This window comes from Neolamprologus brichardi, chromosome 18 (assembly GCF_056152115.1).
Source record: "Neolamprologus brichardi isolate AB-2024 chromosome 18, ASM5615211v1, whole genome shotgun sequence".
NCBI lineage: Eukaryota > Metazoa > Chordata > Actinopteri > Cichliformes > Cichlidae > Neolamprologus > Neolamprologus brichardi.
This window is the reverse complement of record NC_142121.1, coordinates 162,571-179,504: the sequence shown is the minus strand read 5'-3', so window position 1 is coordinate 179,504 and position 16,934 is coordinate 162,571. Positions and strand designations below refer to the sequence as shown.

Here is a 16,934-nt window from a genome sequence, read left to right as displayed (position 1 = left end):
CAAATAATAAAGTTCTTAGGTCCTTCCAGAAGAATTGATAAAAATTAACAGTGAGTCCATCTGTCCCTGGGGACTTGTTTAATTTTCATGACCACCAAATCCAGTTCCTCGATTTTAAACTCTGAATCACAGATCTTTGAACGGCTTGTCAATACATGGGATGAGATTATGAATCTTATCAAAGAAACGATCAGAATCAGCTGCTGAATATTCTGAGGAGTACAATTTGGAATAAAAAGTGAAGACTTCCTTTTCAATCTCTCTGAAATCTTTACATTCAGTCCCATTTATCAACAAGCTTGAGATTAGATCTGCTGTCTACACTTTTCCAGCTGACTAAATATGATGAGTTCTTTTCACCTGCCTCAATCCATTTGGCTCTCGATCTTATAAAGGCACCCTGGGCTTTCTCTAGGTACAGATCGTCTAATTTGGTTTGTAACCCCATCAATTTATTCTTCTCTTGCACGTTTAGTTTTTCTGTACGACAGCACTGAGTTATTTCACGAAGTAAATTACTTTCATATTCCCGTTTTTCCCTGTTTGGTTCTTTGCAGAATTTTATAGTGAATTCTCTGATTTTGAATTTAACAAATTCCCATTTCTGTATATTACCCACTGCTGAGTCATCGTTTTTTATATCTGTAATTATATGTCTAATTTTATCACAATACTCATCTTATTTAAAAGGCTGGCATTAAATTTCCAGTATCCCCTGCTACTACGTCTCATCCTTGTTGGTGCTTTGGAGATTTCAGATTGTGAAGTACACCTCAAAATGTCATCGCTCACTAACCAATAATCAATTCTTGACCTGCTTCCTCCATTAGGTTTAAACCATGAATAATTCTTAACTCCAGGATTCAAACTTCTCCAAATGTCTGTAAAATTATTATCACTAGCAAAGAAAATAATGTTATTCTGCCTCCTTCCTAAGCGAGGAGGCCATCTGTCCATCCACTCATCATGTTCCAGTCTCCTACTAGGATGTAATCTGTGGGGTATAACTTTAAACTCTGAAATAACATTTGTTAGATTTTCCAATAGACTTTTATTTTGACCCTCATTATTATGTCCATAAAGATTTATGACAATTAGAAATATACCTTTGCTCCTCCAAACTACAGTCAACCAATGGCCCTCTCTATCAGCTTTGTAAGTTATGATCTGGGAACAAATCGCCACACCTCCAGATCTGTTAGATCCATGACTGAAAAGAGTCTTTTCTCCCCACTAGCTGTTCTCACTATTCAATTCAATTTTCAATTCAATTTTATTTATATAGCGCCAAATCACAACAGCAGTGGCCTCAAGGATGACAAACCATCCTACTTTGGCAAAACGTCCTACCGTAAGTAGTTTATGCACATTTCTACTGTCACAGAGCAATTTCAGCACCAATTTAAGGAGGTATGACGGTTTGCCTCTTAACGATACCCATCAGAGTATACTTGTAGCTCATATTCATGAAGCCAGGATGGTTTGGCACTTCATTTTACCCGTCAGAGAATTTTTCTAGCTGTTATTCACAAAGGTAGGACGGTTCGCCCCTCAATTTCGTGTTGTACGCATGCGCAGAAACAACGGGTAGGATGTTTGTCAGGTAGGCTGGATTCCCAGAACACCTGTTGTTGGGTGAAAGCTAGATTACCGCGTGTGTGTGTGTTTGAGAGTCGGATCGGTAGATGTGATGTGACGTCATTCTCTGAGCCGCGCCGCTCTCCGTAGTCACGTGGTCGAACCCGGAAGTGGCGTAAACACGAGGAGCGGCGCAGCACAGTCGGCCCAGAAGGTTCAGCGCTCAGCGTGTAAGAGGCTTTGATGTCATGGCGGAGCCGGCGTGTGTACCTGGGCAGTTTGATGACGCGGAGGAGGACAGGTGAGTTCGTTTGTTTGTTTTGATGCTGCGCTGTAAACAGTGAGGCTGTACCTGGCTAAATCACCATGGTAACGCGTCACCTGAGGCCTGCACTTCATAGCAGGATTCAGTCTTATCCAGGTAACCTCAGGTGTAGCCTGGGTTTCAGCAGCTGATGCTCTGATGCTTTCATGTGTGAGCTTTTCTGTCGCGTTTACTGACGTCACACACACACACACACACACACACACACACACACACACACACACACACACACACACACACTCAGTGTAAGTCTCCATGGCCGTGCTGTTGGTGTTTCAGTCCCATACAGAAACCAGCCTCTCACCATCAGGGCTTCTTGTTTCAGGCCAATTTCATTAATATTTACTACATAAATACGACAGGCTTCAGGGCACAAGAACAGAACCACAACTTTAACCCACAGAGGAGCTCTGATAGCTTCACAGAGGGGACCAGCTCGGGCCTCTGCCTTCCTGACCATCGGGGTACCAGGGCTGCCTCCTCTTTCATCATTACATCTTGTTTGCTGTATGGGTAACTTTCACAGAGATTTCAGCAGCTCTGACTGTGTTTTTGTTGTTTGTTTGTTTTTGTTCTGCAGCGTCAAATCAGTGGAGCTGACTCGCATCAGTGATGCACTGCCTTCATCAGAGCAGCAGGATTTCAGTGAGGAGGAGGAGGATGAGGATGATGAGGATGAGGATGAGGATGAGTGGGCCTGGAGCTCAGCAGCAGATCTGGCCAAAAGATACAACCAGGCAGCGGGTGGCTTACAGGTAAGACAGGAAGTGAGTAGAGGTGGAAGAACCAACAGCCTTCCAGGTGTAAAAGGAGATCAGCTGATGATGTATGCGTTGAATGCCTGATTATGCAACAGAGGGGCTAACAGGGACTAATAGAAGGACTAACAGAGAAGCTAACAGAGGAGCTAACAGGGACTAATAGAAGGACTAACAGAGAAGCTAACAGAGAAGCTAACAGAGGAGCTAACAGAGAAGCTAACAGGGACTAATAGAAGGACTAACAGAGGAGCTAACAGGGACTAATAGAAGGACTAACAGAGAAGCTAACAGAGGGGCTAACAGAGGGGCTAACAGAGGAGCTAACAGGGACTAATAGAAGGACTAACAGAGGAGCTAACAGAGGAGCTAACAGGGACTAATAGAAGGACTAACAGAGAAGCTAACAGAGGGGCTAACAGAGGAGCTAACAGGGATTAATAGAAGGACTAACAGAGAAGCTAACAGAGGAGCTAACAGGGACTAATAGAAGGACTAACAGAGAAGCTAACACAGGAGCTAACAGAGGAGCTAACAGGGACTAATAGAAGGACTAACAAGGGGCTAACAGAGGAGCTAACAGAGACTAATGGAAGGACTAACAGAGGGGCTAACAGAGGAGCTAACAGGGATTAATAGAAGGACTAACAGAGAAGCTAACACAGGAGCTAACAGAGGAGCTAACAGGGACTAATAGAAGGACTAACAAGGGGCTAACAGAGGAGCTAACAGAGACTAATAGAAGGACTAACAGAGGGGCTAACAGAGGAGCTAACAGAGACTAATGGAAGGACTAACAGAGGGGCTAACAGAGGAGCTAACAGGGATTAATAGAAGGACTAACAGAGAAGCTAACACAGGAGCTAACAGAGGAGCTAACAGGGACTAATAGAAGGACTAACAAGGGGCTAACAGAGGAGCTAACAGAGACTAATAGAAGGACTAACAGAGGGGCTAACAGAGGAGCTAACAGGGATTAATAGAAGGACTAACAGAGAAGCTAACACAGGTGCTAACAGAGGAGCTAACAGGGACTAATAGAAGGACTAACAGAGGAGCTAACAGGGACTAACAGAGGAGCTAACAGAGGAGCTAACAGAGGAGCTAACAGAGGAGCTAACAGGGATTAATAGAAGGACTAACAGAGAAGCTAACACAGGAGCTAACAGAGGAGCTAACAGGGACTAATAGAAGGACTAACAAGGGGCTAACAGAGGAGCTAACAGGGACTAATAGAAGGACTAACAGAGGGGCTAACAGAAGAGCTAACAGGGATTAATAGAAGGACTAACAGAGAAGCTAACACAGGAGCTAACAGAGGAGCTAACAGGGACTAATAGAAGGACTAACAAGGGGCTAACAGAGGAGCTAACAGGGACTAATAGAAGGACTAACAGAGGAGCTAACAGAGGAGCTAACAGGGACTAATAGCAGGACTAACAGAGGAGCTAACAGAGGAGCTAACAGGGACTAATAGAAGGACTAACAGAGGGACTAACACAGGAGCTAACACAGGAGCTAACAGAGGAGCTAACAGAGGAGCTAACAGAGGAGCTAACAGAGGAGCTAACAGGGACTAACAGAGTGGCTAACAGAGGAGATGAGTAGTTCCTTGGAGGACTATTTCTGTGCAAAGCTAACTGAACCTTGCGCTATATTAACATAATTATAAAATGATAGATAGATGGGAATACAAACTTTAGTCTATCTTTGTTTATACAGCTTGAATCAGAATAAAAAGCATAGAAATAAAAACAAGTCTCTATTTCCTGTTGCCTGTAGAGGGGGACTTTGTCTCCAAACAGGAATATGTGTACAGTCAGAGGTTAACGTGGATTCAGCAGGTGGAGGAACCTTTAAATCAGCTGTCATGTCTCAGTGTGGGGGAAAGACTCAAAGTCATTTCCACTGAGAGCTCCAGTAGAGTTTCTTAGTGTGCAGGCTGTGATCAGCTGACCTGCTCTCTGTGGATGTACACACCTGGATTCATCCAGATTTGAGCAAATGTAAAATTCATATTGTTGAGTCAGGGTTCTTTCCATTTGAATTCATTACTTAAACATTTAATTATTTAATGGGCTATTTAATTGTTTTTGGTACTCCTGGCCCTCCATACCTTGGTATAAGCTAACTGTGAGCATGAACCCACAGCCACTGTGCAGCAGTCACAGACTCTACTGTAAACCCATCTCAGTGCAGCGAACTCACCTGTTCATCCTGCAGAGGATTCTCATGCAGCTTTTAAATGACACAGTCAGTCTGCCTCAGTTTGATTAGCAGCAGCTTTATGAACAAACACAACGTGACAGATTTAAAACCACGAGACTTCCACGTGAGCTTTAAATGAGCGTCCTCCTTCCTCTCCCGTCCTTCTTTCTAATCTGTCTCCATCTCTGAGTGAACTTAGCTCTCTGTCTTTTCTCTCCCTGTCAAATACAGCAGCTGCAGCACACTGTGAGAAAAACTGCACACACACAGTTTGTGTGTTTGCAGATGTTTGTTGAGCTGATAAGTGTCAGCTGATAAAAATGAGCTGCCAGCGTTGCTCCTGTAGTGCTAGCTCGATGCCAAAGAGTGTCTGTGTGTGAGACGTTATAACCTGAGTTATTTTTGTGCAGAGTCTCCGACTGCAGTGCAACAGACAGAATCCGTCCAATAAGAAGCTGCCGTCATCAACGCCATCTGACAAAGCTCTGAGGAAATATGAACACAAGATCAACCTGGGTACGAAACACGCACACACACACACACACACACACACGCAGACACACACACACACACACACGCACGCACACACACACACACACACACACACACACGCACACAAGCCCGGTCAGCTATCTTAGTGAGGACCTTCACTGGCATAATGCTTTCCCTAACCCTGACCATAAAACCACATGTTGAGCCTCATAAAGGCTTCACACTTGTGAGGACCGTGAGTGTGTGTGTGTGTGTGTGTGTGTGTGTGTGTGTGTGTGTGTGTGTGTGTGTGTGTGTGTGTGTGTGTGTGTGTGTGTCCTCATGAGTGACTGTTGGTCCTCACAGAGATAGCTAGACAGGAACACACACACAGCTTTGTAGTTTCGTGAAGCTCTTAAACGACATCGATGTGGCATTTCATCCGCCTTTCAGAGCTGTCTGCTCACAGCTGATTGTCAGTATTGATTGTATTGATTGATCACCTGCACCCAACAGCCTGCTATAAGCCGCCGTGGAGGTCTGGAGCCAATGAAGCATCATCGAGTCTGCGTCTCTGGTCCAACGTTGGTGTAGGGTTTTTAGTTACGATCAGGAATCGATTGAATTGATTGATCGTCTTTGTTTTCCGGCAGACAAACTGAACTACGCAGACTCGGTGATCAATAAAGTGACGACGATGCAGAAACAGAGAGAAGCCGACACGTGAGTCTGAGAGCAGCCGATGATGCTGCCATCAGCCGTGGTGTTCCTGCTGTGACTCACATCCTGATTGGCTTCTCTCCACAGGTACAGAGTGAGGGACAAATCAGATCGAGCCACAGTGGAACAGGTGAGTTCCTGTAGCGGCTCTAGAGCACCCCGAGGCGACTGTTGTTGTGACGCGATGCTACCACCTTTACTGAGTTCTTTAGGAAAGAACTGCCAAGAGGTGAAAGATCATCAATGAGGTGAAGATCAATAAGCAGCTGATGCTTTCTTCTTCTTCAGGTGTTAGACCCTCGAACTCGAATGATTCTCTTTAAGATGCTGAGTCGAGGAATTATCTCCGAGATCAACGGCTGCATCAGCACCGGGAAGGAGGTCAGACCATTCACTAATCGCTCGATCAATACGCCGAACAGTTACACGTGCGCTGATCAATACTCGTCCCTCTCAGGCAAACGTTTATCACGCCAGCACAGCAGCCGGGGACAGCAGAGCCATCAAGATCTACAAGACGTCCATCCTGCTGTTCAAAGACCGCGATAAGTACGTCAGCGGGGAGTTCAGGTGAGTCCGGCACCACAGAAGAAGAGCGCTCAGGTGCACCGCGAGCACTTCCTGTTGCCTCCAGGTACAGCCGGAGACTCCTTCAGGAACAGTTTGTCCTGTTGTTCTGCAGGTTCCGTCATGGGTACTGTAAAGGAAACCCCCGGAAGATGGTGAGAACATGGGCAGAGAAGGAGATGAGGAACCTCATCAGGTCAGAACCTTTGTAACCACACCCAGAACCAAACAGAACCGGTTCTGACTGCTAGAACCCGGTAAAGCCTGTGTCGAGCGTTAGAGTCCATTAGAGATGTTCTTACTGATAACATGGTCTGATTGCAGAACTTGTTCTGATTGCTAGAACCCGGTAGAACTGGAGGGTTTGTGTGTGTTTCAGGCTGCAGACGGCGGGAATCCCGAGCCCAGAACCTCTCCTCCTCAGAAGTCATGTTCTGCTGATGGGGTTCATTGGAAAAGACAACGTGTAGGTATCGGTCCGATTAATAATCAATCACATCAGCAGTCTTACACTGATTTTAAGGTGATTTTACAGTTTAACAGTTTTCAGTTCTAACCTGACACTGGAAGCTCACCTGGATGACGATGAAAGGTGTCTGACCACGCTACATCCAGATGAACACAATCAGTTTTTTAGGACTTACCTGGATGATTGAACATGCATCAAGACGTGTTCACATTGGTAAGGACTGACTGAAGCGACTGTGCACGTGTGAGCAAACACCACCTGAGATGCAGCAGCTGCCTGAGATTCAGCCTCAGATGCAGCTGAAACAGGATCCACATGCAAGGTTCTTTATTCGTCACATGCATAGTTATACAAGTATAACACACAGTGAAATGTAACCTGACACGCTCCTCGACTTGTGCAAAAAGGGGGGGAGAACATTATATATAAATATATATACATTAGGTGCAGTAGTAGCATGTATGCAGCAAGCAGGTGAATTCTGCGCATTAAGTGAATAAATAAGAAGTCAGTCCTACAGGCAGAAACATGGGTGTGCCATGGGCTCCCCAGCTTCACCCATCATGGCCAGTTTGCACACAGAGGAAGTGTAAAAGAGGGCTTTGCTACCCTGGAACAGCACAGAATCACTGGTTCAGGTATGTGGATGACACCTGGGTGAAAATCAAATCTCAGGACGTACTACACACAGATCACATTAACTCGGTGGACGACACATCAAATTCACCAGGGAGGATATGAACAGTGGCAGGTTAGCCTTCTTAGACTGTGAGATTTCCATCAGTAATGGGGGACATCTAAAAGCTGACGTGTACCGTAAACCTACACATACCGATCAGTATCTAAGGTTTGACTCTCATCTGGAGCACAAACTGGGCGTCATCAGGATGCTACAACACAGAGCGAACACCATCCCCACCATCCCAGGAGGAGGAGCAGCAAAGTGAGGATGCTCAGATGGACAGAAAGGTGAAGAAGCAGCGGTGTTCGGGGTTTATCTGTTTGTGCAGCTTCTGTTCGACAGAAGGACAGCTGGGGCAAGTGTTTCCCCGTCAGGTGCAGCTGACCGTGGGGTGTGTCGACACCCTGCTGGGTGGGCGGCAGCTTTGCACACCCAAGATTGTGAACGCGACAACTCGAGATTGAGACGATGTCCACCAAAAATGTCTAACGAGTTTGAAGCGACTATGAATTCAAGGTCAGAGGCCAGTTTTCTGAAACTGATGTGAACACAAGAAATCTGAAAGATGTCACCTCTGTCACTCTTTCAATGATGAGGATGTAACTTCCTGGACAGGGAGGAACGCTGGTTTGAGGGCGGAGTCAAGGACGCCATTTATGTGAAAAGGGAAAGACCATCTCTGAATGGAGGAGGGGCCTAAGGGTACATCTGTCACCATCTTACATGCTGTGATTGCAGCCATTCCCCAACTCTCTGTGAATGGGACTCATGGCCATTGATCAGTGGTTGTTGATCAATGATCATGAGAATTTGAATAATAATGATCGAGGAACTGACCTAAGTTGGTTCAGTGGGCTGGTTTAGGTCATTGTGTAAATGTGCTGTTGGAAACCTGCAGTCAGCTGACACAGATTCTCCCACTGTGGACGCTACGCCCTCTGAATTATACAAATGTACATTTAATTTCAACCAACACTAACTCCTAATCAGTCCCTTCCTCCTTTGTTGATCGCTCTCTCCTTTGTTGATCACTGTCTCCTGCCTTGATCGTTGTCTCCTGCGTAGCTCGTTGTCTCCTGCGTAGCTCGTTGTCTCCTTTGTTGATCGCTGTCTCCTGCGTTGATCGTTGTGTCCTGCGTTGATCGCTGTCTCCTGCCTTGATCGCTGTCTCCTGCCTTGATCGCTGTCTCCTGCCTTGATCGCTGTCTCCTTTGTTGATCGCTCTCTCCTTTGTTGATCGCTGTCTCCTGTGTTGATTGCTGTCTCCTGCCTTGATTGCTCTCTCCTTTGTTGATCGCTGTCTCCTGCCTTGATTGGTCTCCTGCATTGTTCGCTGTCTCCTGCCTTGATCGCTGTCTCCTGCCTTGATCGCTGTCTCCTGCCTTGATCGCTGTCTCCTGCCTTGATCGCTGTCTCCTGCCTTGATTGTTCTCCTGTGTTGATCGCTGTCTCCTTTGTTGATCGCTGTCTCCTTTGTTGATCGCTGTCTCCTTTGTTGATCGCTGTCTCCTGCGTTGATCTTCTCTTGCGTTGATCGCTGTCCCCTGCGTTGCTCGTTGTCTCCTGCGTTGCTCGTTGTCTCCTGCGTTGCTCATTGTTTCCTGCGTTGATCGTTGTCTCCTGCCTTGATTGTTCTCCTGCCTTGATCGCTGTCTCCTGCCTTGATCGCTGTCTCCTGCGTTGATCGCTGTCTCCTGCCTTGATTGCTCTCTCCTTTGTTGATTGCTCTCTCCTTTGTTGATCGCTGTCTCCTGCCTTGATTGTTCTCTCCTTTGTTGATCGCTGTCTCCTTTGTTGATCGCTGTCTCCTGCCTTGATCGCTGTCTCCTGCCTTGATCGCTGTCTCCTGCCTTGATTGCTCTCTCCTTTGTTGATCGCTGTCTCCTGCCTTGATCGTTGTCTCCTGCCTTGATTGCTCTCTCCTTTGTTGATCGCTGTCTCCTTTGTTGATCGCTGTCTCCTTTGTTGATCGCTGTCTCCTGCCTTGATCGCTCTCTCCTTTGTTGATCGCTGTCTCCTGCCTTGATCGTTGTCTCCTGCCTTGATTGCTCTCTCCTTTGTTGATCGCTGTCTCCTTTGTTGATCGCTGTCTCCTTTGTTGATCGCTGTCTCCTGCCTTGATCGCTCTCTCCTTTGTTGATCGCTGTCTCCTGCCTTGATCGCTGTCTCCTGCCTTGATTGCTCTCTCCTTTGTTGATCGCTGTCTCCTTTGTTGATCGCTGTCTCCTGCCTTGATTGCTCTCTCCTTTGTTGATCGCTGTCTCCTTTGTTGATCGCTGTCTCCTTTGTTGATCGCTGTCTCCTGCGTTGATCGCTGTCTCCTGCGTTGATCGCTGTCTCCTGCGTTGATCGCTGTCTCCTGCCTTGATCGCTGTCTCCTGCGTTGATCGCTGTCTCCTGCCTTGATCGCTCTCTCCTTTGTTGATCGCTGTCTCCTGCCTTGATCGCTGTCTCCTGCCTTGATCGCTGTCTCCTGCCTTGATTGCTCTCTCCTTTGTTGATCGCTGTCTCCTTTGTTGATCGCTGTCTCCTGCCTTGATCGCTGTCTCCTGTGTTGATCGCTGTCTCCTGCCTTGATCGCTCTCTCCTTTGTTGATCGCTGTCTCCTGCCTTGATCGCTGTCTCCTGCCTTGATCGCTCTCTCCTTTGTTGATCGCTGTCTCCTGCCTTGATCGCTGTCTCCTGCCTTGATCGCTCTCTCCTTTGTTGATCGCTGTCTCCTTTGTTGATCGCTGTCTCCTGCCTTGATCGCTGTCTCCTGCGTTGATCACTTTCTCCTGCTTTGATTGTTCTCCTTTGTTGATCGCTGTCTCTTTCTTTCATGGGACAGTCCAGCCCCTCTGCTGAAGAACGCCTCACTTTCGGAGTCGAAGGCTCGGGAGCTCTACCTGCAGGTCATACAGAACATGAGGAAGATGTTTCAGGAGGCTCGACTCGTCCACGCCGACCTCAGCGAGTTCAACATGCTGTAAGTTGACTCTTTCAAAGTAAACTTCCTGTGGACCCTTTGGTGTGTTTGATGTATTTCCGGCTGTCTGCAGGTATCACAACGGAGACGCTTACATCATCGATGTGTCACAGTCGGTGGAGCACGATCATCCTCACGCCCTGGAGTTCCTGCGGAAGGACTGCAGCAACATCAATGGTGAGAGGGCTTCTTTCACAATAACAGGTGGAAAGTGAAGAGCAGGTTCTTCTGAAGATGTCGTGCTCATGTCTCTGACTGCACTGTCTTCTTTCCCAGAGTTCTTTGTGAAGCATGGCGTGGCTGTGATGACAGTCAGGGAGCTCTTTGACTTCATCACTGACCCGTCCATCACCAGCCAGAACATTGACCAGTACCTGGACAAGGTGCTAAAAGCTGCATGGGTCATGTTTTTAGAAGAACGTGCAGAACTTGTTTTATTGACACTTATTGCACTTCTCTCTGATTGTTCAGGCGATGGTGATTGCAGCTGAGAGGACGTCGGAGGAGCGATCGAGTCAGGATGGCGTGGACGAGGAGGTGATGCCTCAAAGCTGCTTACACTGATGAGTTTGCCCTTTCTGAGCCAGTCTCACTTCTGACTTCTGACCCCTCAGGTGTTTAAAAAGGCCTACATCCCCCGTACTCTGACTGAGGTGAGTCATTACGAGCGTGACGTTGACCTGGTGAGGACGCAGGAGGAAGAGTCGGCCATCAGTGGACAGAATGACAATGTAAGACCACCAAATCGATGATGCTGATGATGCTGATGATGGTGATGATGATGCTGATGATGATGAAGGTGTTTTGTGTCTCTCAGATCCTGTATCAGACGCTGACAGGGCTGAAGAAGGACCTCTCTGGAGTTCAGACGGTACGTCACTAGTCAGGCGGCCCTTAGCGTAGCATGGGCGTGGCGTGGAGTATTTTAGGAGGAAGGTCTTGCTCTGTGGCTGCCATCTTAAAACAATTATTTGGGCAGTTAAACGGCTCCACAGAGAGGAAACTAACCAATCCACTCACAGGGAGCTGATCAGATCCTGAAAGGGCCTAAACAGGTGATCTCACCTGTCTGGTGTCTCCTCAGGTTCCCGCTCTCCTGGAGGACGACTGCTCCTCCTCACAGGAAGAGGAGGAAGAAGAGGAGGATGAAGAGGAGGAGGAGGAGCAGCAAAGTGAGGATGCTCAGATGGACAGAAAGGTGAAGAAGCAGCGGTGTTCGGGGTTTATCTGTTTGTGCAGCTTCTGTTCGACAGAAGGACAGCTGGGGCAAGTGTTTCCCCGTCAGGTGCAGCTGACCGTGGGGTGTGTCGACACCCTGCTGGGTGGGCGGGAGCTTTGCACACCCAAGATTGTGAACGCGACAACTCGAGATTGAGACGATGTCCACCAAAAATGTCTAACGAGTTTGAAGCGACTGTGAATTCAAGGTCAGAGGCCAGTTTTCTGAAACTGATGTGAACACAAGAAATCTGAAAGATGTCACCTGGGATTTTACAAACGTTGCTCCGCCCACTGCCAGCAAGGTTAAACAGCCTGAAGGTCGCGGTGCCTCCGTTTGTGAGAGAGGGTCCAGCACTGATTAATGGCAGATGATCAGTCTTTGCTTCAGAGCTTCGTTTGAACTGGTAGCGCTCTGTGATCGTCATGGAAACATGACTAAAAATAGACCTGCAGTAGAAGCGTGTCTATGAGTGGCGTGTGACATTAAGCCCACAAACACACTGATGACACAGCAGCAGCAGTGATGTCATAGTTTAATGAGTCTGTCTACACACGGTGAAGAGCAAAGAGGCGGAGCTTAAATGGCACGTAAATACAATCAAAGGGTGTTTCTGAGAAGTGTGAGTCTTCTTGTCTGTGCTTCAGACTACAAGACTACAACACTAAGACTTCAGTGTTATTTACTGTTTGCCTCCTGCAGCTGGAGCAGCCACAGCTTTGTGGTACAAACACAAGGCCGATTGTTCGGCGTAGCTGGAGGAGTAAACAACAAACACATACAGAGCTACACACAGGAAGCAGCAGAGGAGCAGGTTACTCCTCAGTCTTTCTCAGCACTGGGAACTGTCACGTTATTAATAAGAAGACGGCTGCTGCAGCAGGTCAGAGGTCAAAGTGTTGTGCGCGTTGTTCCTGACGTCTCGCCATGTTTCCTTTCAGGAGAGGAAGAAGATGGTGAAGGAGGCTCAGCGAGAGAAACGTCGAACCAAAGTACCCAAGCACGTGAAGAAGAGGAAGGAGAAGGTGGCCAAGACGAAGAAGGGCAGATGATGAGTACTTCCACCTAACAGCCAATCACCAGCGAGCAGAGCTGCTGCTAGTGAACTTTATGAACAACAGAAACTTTATTTGTACAAATTAACAGAATAAAGTTTTTTCCCATGATGGTGTTGTCTTTGCAAGAGTCATGTGACCAAACTGCTCGCAGTTTCTGCTGATTATTCCTTGGTTGAAGCCCCACCCCCTCGCTGGGTTTGGTCTATAAATAAAGTCCTCCCCACCCTCTTCCTCTGACTCCTCCCCTTCTGCATCGATTAGTCATAAGTGGTGACAGCTGGATTCGCCATGGCGAAGGAAGATGAGTCATGTGGGAACAGGGTTGGGAAAACTTAAGCTGTGAGATGAGCTGGATCAGCCTGAATCTGTGACCCGGATTGGCCCCGCCCCTCCGTCCAGGTGAACTCGGACCCGGTTTGTGGATCCAAGTTGACCTGCTGAGGCTGATTACGGTGATACTCAGGTGCTTTAAAGTCTGCCATCACATGTGAGCATGAAATGTAATCGGATTACAATTAGGCTGTGCTTTTAAAGCGTAAACTATATTGATGCCAGCTGTAGCAGAGCCTGTGCTTTAAACTCAGTCATGTGACAGGGCTGTCAGTGTTTAGCCCCTCCCTCCAATGACGCCTCTTTACACCTGAAGGTAAAAAACCTTTCTGTAGGACTCAGAGGTCCCACAGAAAGTCCTTCCTGTCATAAACACTACACTACCCATAATCCTCACAGCTAATTCTCCCTAAACAGTCTGAATGGCCCAGAGGAAGCCCTCTATAATTCTGCTGCTGAAGCCCTGAAGCGCAGACATGAAGAGAAATGCATTCTGGGAGTCGTAGGCTGAACCTCCAGAGTCTGTCTGCTTCCAGTGCCCCCAAGCTTCTCACACATGTGCTGCACTCTGTGTTCCTGATGCTGATTCTGAGCACGCTCACATCGAGTGTTAGTGCATGAGGTTGACATGAAGGGGAGGAGCCTGGTGCTCCTAGCAGAGCTAGCATTGGTCAGCTGTACTGCAGGTGGTGGGAGGTGAGCTCTGATTGGCTGTTTGTAGCATAAAACAGGAAAAAGCTGAGGTGTTTGCAACAGTTTTCTTCTTCATGTCAGAGGTGTGAACACTGCTCCTGGTTCTCCTGCTGCTCCTCCTGTTGTGTTCTTCTTCTTCTGCTCGCCGTGTGTTTCAGTCTCTTCTTTCATCTTTTGATTGGTTCTTTTCTCTCTGGTTTCATTGCTTTCTCTTCGTGTCCTCAGTATTGCTCCTCCTCCTCGCCAACACCGCTCGCTCACAATGGCCGACTGGACCGACTGTCTGAACTTCGGCATCTCCATTGCTAAACAGGCCAGTAAGGTAAGTGACACAGCAGCCAATCACAGCACTGAGGTCACAGGTGTGGCGTTTTTAATTGTAACAGGTGCTTCTGGTGTGAATCCTGATTGCGCAGCCGTCCAATCAGGTGATGATGACATTGAGGTTCAGCGAGGGGTCAGGTTTCCTAGGAATATTCAGGAATGTCACGGAGCAGAGTTTACACACAGACGCGCACAGACCCGTGCATGAATGGACGCACACAAACGTTTGCCTTTACCTGCGTGTTTGCCACCAGGTGGTGCTGACAGCGTTCCAACAGGAGAAGGAAGTGAAGCTGAAAAGCTCTCCGGCTGATCTGGTGACAGAAACGGACCAACGGGTTGAGATGATCCTCTTGTCTGCCATCAGGAGCCAGTATCCTCAGCACAGGTTCTATTGAGTTCTACTGTCACAGCTGTCTTTGCTTCATTGTGTCAGTCGACTAATTAACCCAGCATGAACTCTGGGGAGTGAGCCGTTACACTAACTGGATTCAGATTGGACGCCCAGGTTGTAAACTGTCTTAAAGTCTGCCTAGTGACAGCGGGCAGGAAGTTAGCAGGTAGATGATATTACACCTGTGACCGCAGGTTCATCGGGGAGGAGTCTGTGGCTGCCGGCGAGCGTGTAGAGCTGACCGATCGCCCCACCTGGATCATTGACCCCATTGATGGGACCGTGAACTTTGTCCACAGGTGAGTGGCTCCACCCACATCATGAGCTCGCACACACACGGTGTCCCCAGTTCAAAACCCCACAAAGGTTTGAGACCCTGAAAACATGAAGTCTTAGGACGCCGTTGCCCTCGGAGACCGCGAGGTCACAGGTTAGAGCAGCCCAAGCCCCCCCTTTACTTTAAACTCTTACACCCCCACTTCGGGAAGCTCTGCGCTGACAGATCCTTCGCCGTCTTTCATCAGGTTCCCATTTGTTGCCATCTCCATCGCCTTCACGGTCAACAAGCAGGTAGGCTGAGCCGTCAGTCTCAGGGGTCAGGGGTCGGGGGTCAGAGTGGCGACTGACTCGTGCTGCTGTTCTCAGACGGAGTTCGGGATCGTGTACAGCTGTGTCGATGACAAACTGTTCCACGCTCAAAGAGGAAGAGGAGCGTTCCTGAACGGAGAGCCGCTGCACGTCTCTGGACAGGAAGGTGACATCACACAGGACGTCATGCTTGTGTGGCGTGCATTTAAGGTGGCTTCACTCTGACCTTTGTCTCAATCAGATATCAGCCAGTGTGTGGTGGTGACAGAGATTGGGGCAGAGCGTGACGACCTTGCGTTGTGCACCGTGACCTCCAACATCTTCAGACTGCTGAAGCTTCCTGTGCACGGGTAAGGCCCCGCCCCCCCTGGCCCTGCGTTTTGAGCACGCTCAGTGTACCTGCATTGACTCTGAGGTTTGAATCCTGATTTTGTTTCAAACTTTATTTATACAGCACAGCAATGACATTAAGAACAAAATCAGGATTCAGAGTGCTTCACTGATTGGTTCCATCAGAGCAGCTCAAAGTGCAGCAATAGCTGAGAGGTCAGAGGTCGTGTGGTTGGTGTGGTGTTCAGGTCCGACCGACCTTGAACCCCTGTGGGCTTCACACCCGAAGCTTTCCTAAAAGATGTGAAGGTCACATGACCTCTGACCTGTTGGCACACATGTACTGACCTACTTACCTCTTTGAGCCTGGAAGAGACCAAAGCTCTTTCTGCATTTTGAACTTTGACCTTTACGTCTCTTTAAACGTTGGCGACACACTTTCTTTTTCTTTGTGTTGATGTGTTGTTGCTTGTGTGTTTCAGAGTGCGTGCACTGGGCACAGCAGCGGTTGACATGTGTCAGGTGGCGACGGGCGGTGCCGACGCCTACTATCACATCGGGATGCACTGCTGGGACATCGCCGCCTCCGCCATCATTGTCCGGGAAGCTGGAGGCGTTGTCAGAGACACCGACGGTCTGTATCTGCCGCATGATGTCGCGTCACCTTTTAGCTGCGAGGCGTTGTCTAATTGGTCCGTGTGTCCTCAGGCTCAGAGTTTGACATGATGTCCCGAAGAGTCATCGCCGCCAGCTCCGCCGCCGTAGCCAGTGGCATTGCTCAGGTGATCCGGCCGTTCCCCTGTAGCCGTGACGATGATGACCAAAGGTGTGCGTGTGGGGCGACCGGTGTGAACAGACTGTAGGTCAGCTGACAGGAAGTGTGCTGCTGCAGTGATTAGTGACACTTCTGTGATCAATGAACCAATAAAAATCTGCGTGCAAACGTTCCTGTTTCTGATTGGTGAGCTTCAACCTCCTGAACACATGACTGATTTAAACAAGTGTGAGCTCTCATGACCATGGTGATGTCAGACTTGATCAGGCCGATCATCAGACTGAAGGCGGAGCTTAAGACGGGCGGCCGTCGTTAACAGGAAGTCTTTATGGAAAGTGTGTTTATCAAAATGATGCTAACATCAGACTGAGATCTCGGTGGGAAGCACATCGCTGTGAGTTTTATGCAGCGTCGGAACGCTTCATCCACATCAGGAAACATCTGCCCCGGGAATGTGATCCAGCTGTTCACATCCTG

General features: G+C 48.2%; 2 protein-coding genes across 2 annotated transcripts; both read left to right on the top strand.

Annotated features, from left to right (window-relative positions):
- The first annotated feature begins 1,636 nt into the window (after positions 1-1,636).
- Positions 1,637-13,127, top strand: riok1 (RIO kinase 1 (yeast)). Its single transcript, XM_087831601.1, has 17 exons — positions 1,637-1,879; positions 2,484-2,658; positions 5,280-5,385; positions 5,994-6,063; positions 6,148-6,190; positions 6,349-6,441; positions 6,518-6,630; positions 6,743-6,823; positions 7,007-7,093; positions 10,609-10,746; positions 10,820-10,923; positions 11,023-11,129; positions 11,218-11,283; positions 11,361-11,477; positions 11,564-11,617; positions 11,831-11,944; positions 12,907-13,127. The coding sequence occupies exons 1-17, from the start codon at positions 1,827-1,829 to the stop codon at positions 13,015-13,017; spliced, it is 1,632 nt and encodes a 543-aa protein (XP_087687727.1). The 5' UTR covers positions 1,637-1,826; the 3' UTR covers positions 13,018-13,127.
- A 126-nt stretch (positions 13,128-13,253) lies between these two features.
- Positions 13,254-16,692, top strand: LOC102799584 (inositol monophosphatase 1-like). The gene is made up of 9 exons (XM_087831602.1): positions 13,254-14,129; positions 14,272-14,368; positions 14,625-14,758; positions 14,959-15,063; positions 15,289-15,334; positions 15,410-15,518; positions 15,594-15,702; positions 16,165-16,316; positions 16,391-16,692. Exons 2-9 carry the CDS (start codon positions 14,309-14,311, stop codon positions 16,543-16,545), a joined length of 870 nt encoding a protein of 289 aa, XP_087687728.1. The 5' UTR covers positions 13,254-14,129; positions 14,272-14,308; the 3' UTR covers positions 16,546-16,692.
- Positions 16,693-16,934: the final 242 nt, after the last annotated feature.

What these genes read in the sequence shown, in the direction of transcription:
- riok1 (XM_087831601.1), top strand. Translation starts at nt 1,827, where the DNA reads ATGGCGGAGCCGGCGTGTGTACCTGGGCAGTTTGATGACGCGGAGGAG. An exon ending in GATGACGCGGAGGAGGACAG is followed by an intron (nt 1,880 to 2,483) that starts GTGAGTTCGTTT and finishes TTTGTTCTGCAG; the next exon opens with CGTCAAATCAGTGGAGCTGA. An exon ending in ATCGAGCCACAGTGGAACAG is followed by an intron (nt 6,191 to 6,348) that starts GTGAGTTCCTGT and finishes CTTCTTCTTCAG; the next exon opens with GTGTTAGACCCTCGAACTCG.
- LOC102799584 (XM_087831602.1), top strand. Translation starts at nt 14,309, where the DNA reads ATGGCCGACTGGACCGACTGTCTGAACTTCGGCATCTCCATTGCTAAA. An exon ending in ACCGTGAACTTTGTCCACAG is followed by an intron (nt 15,064 to 15,288) that starts GTGAGTGGCTCC and finishes GTCTTTCATCAG; the next exon opens with GTTCCCATTTGTTGCCATCT. An exon ending in CCTTCACGGTCAACAAGCAG is followed by an intron (nt 15,335 to 15,409) that starts GTAGGCTGAGCC and finishes TGCTGTTCTCAG; the next exon opens with ACGGAGTTCGGGATCGTGTA.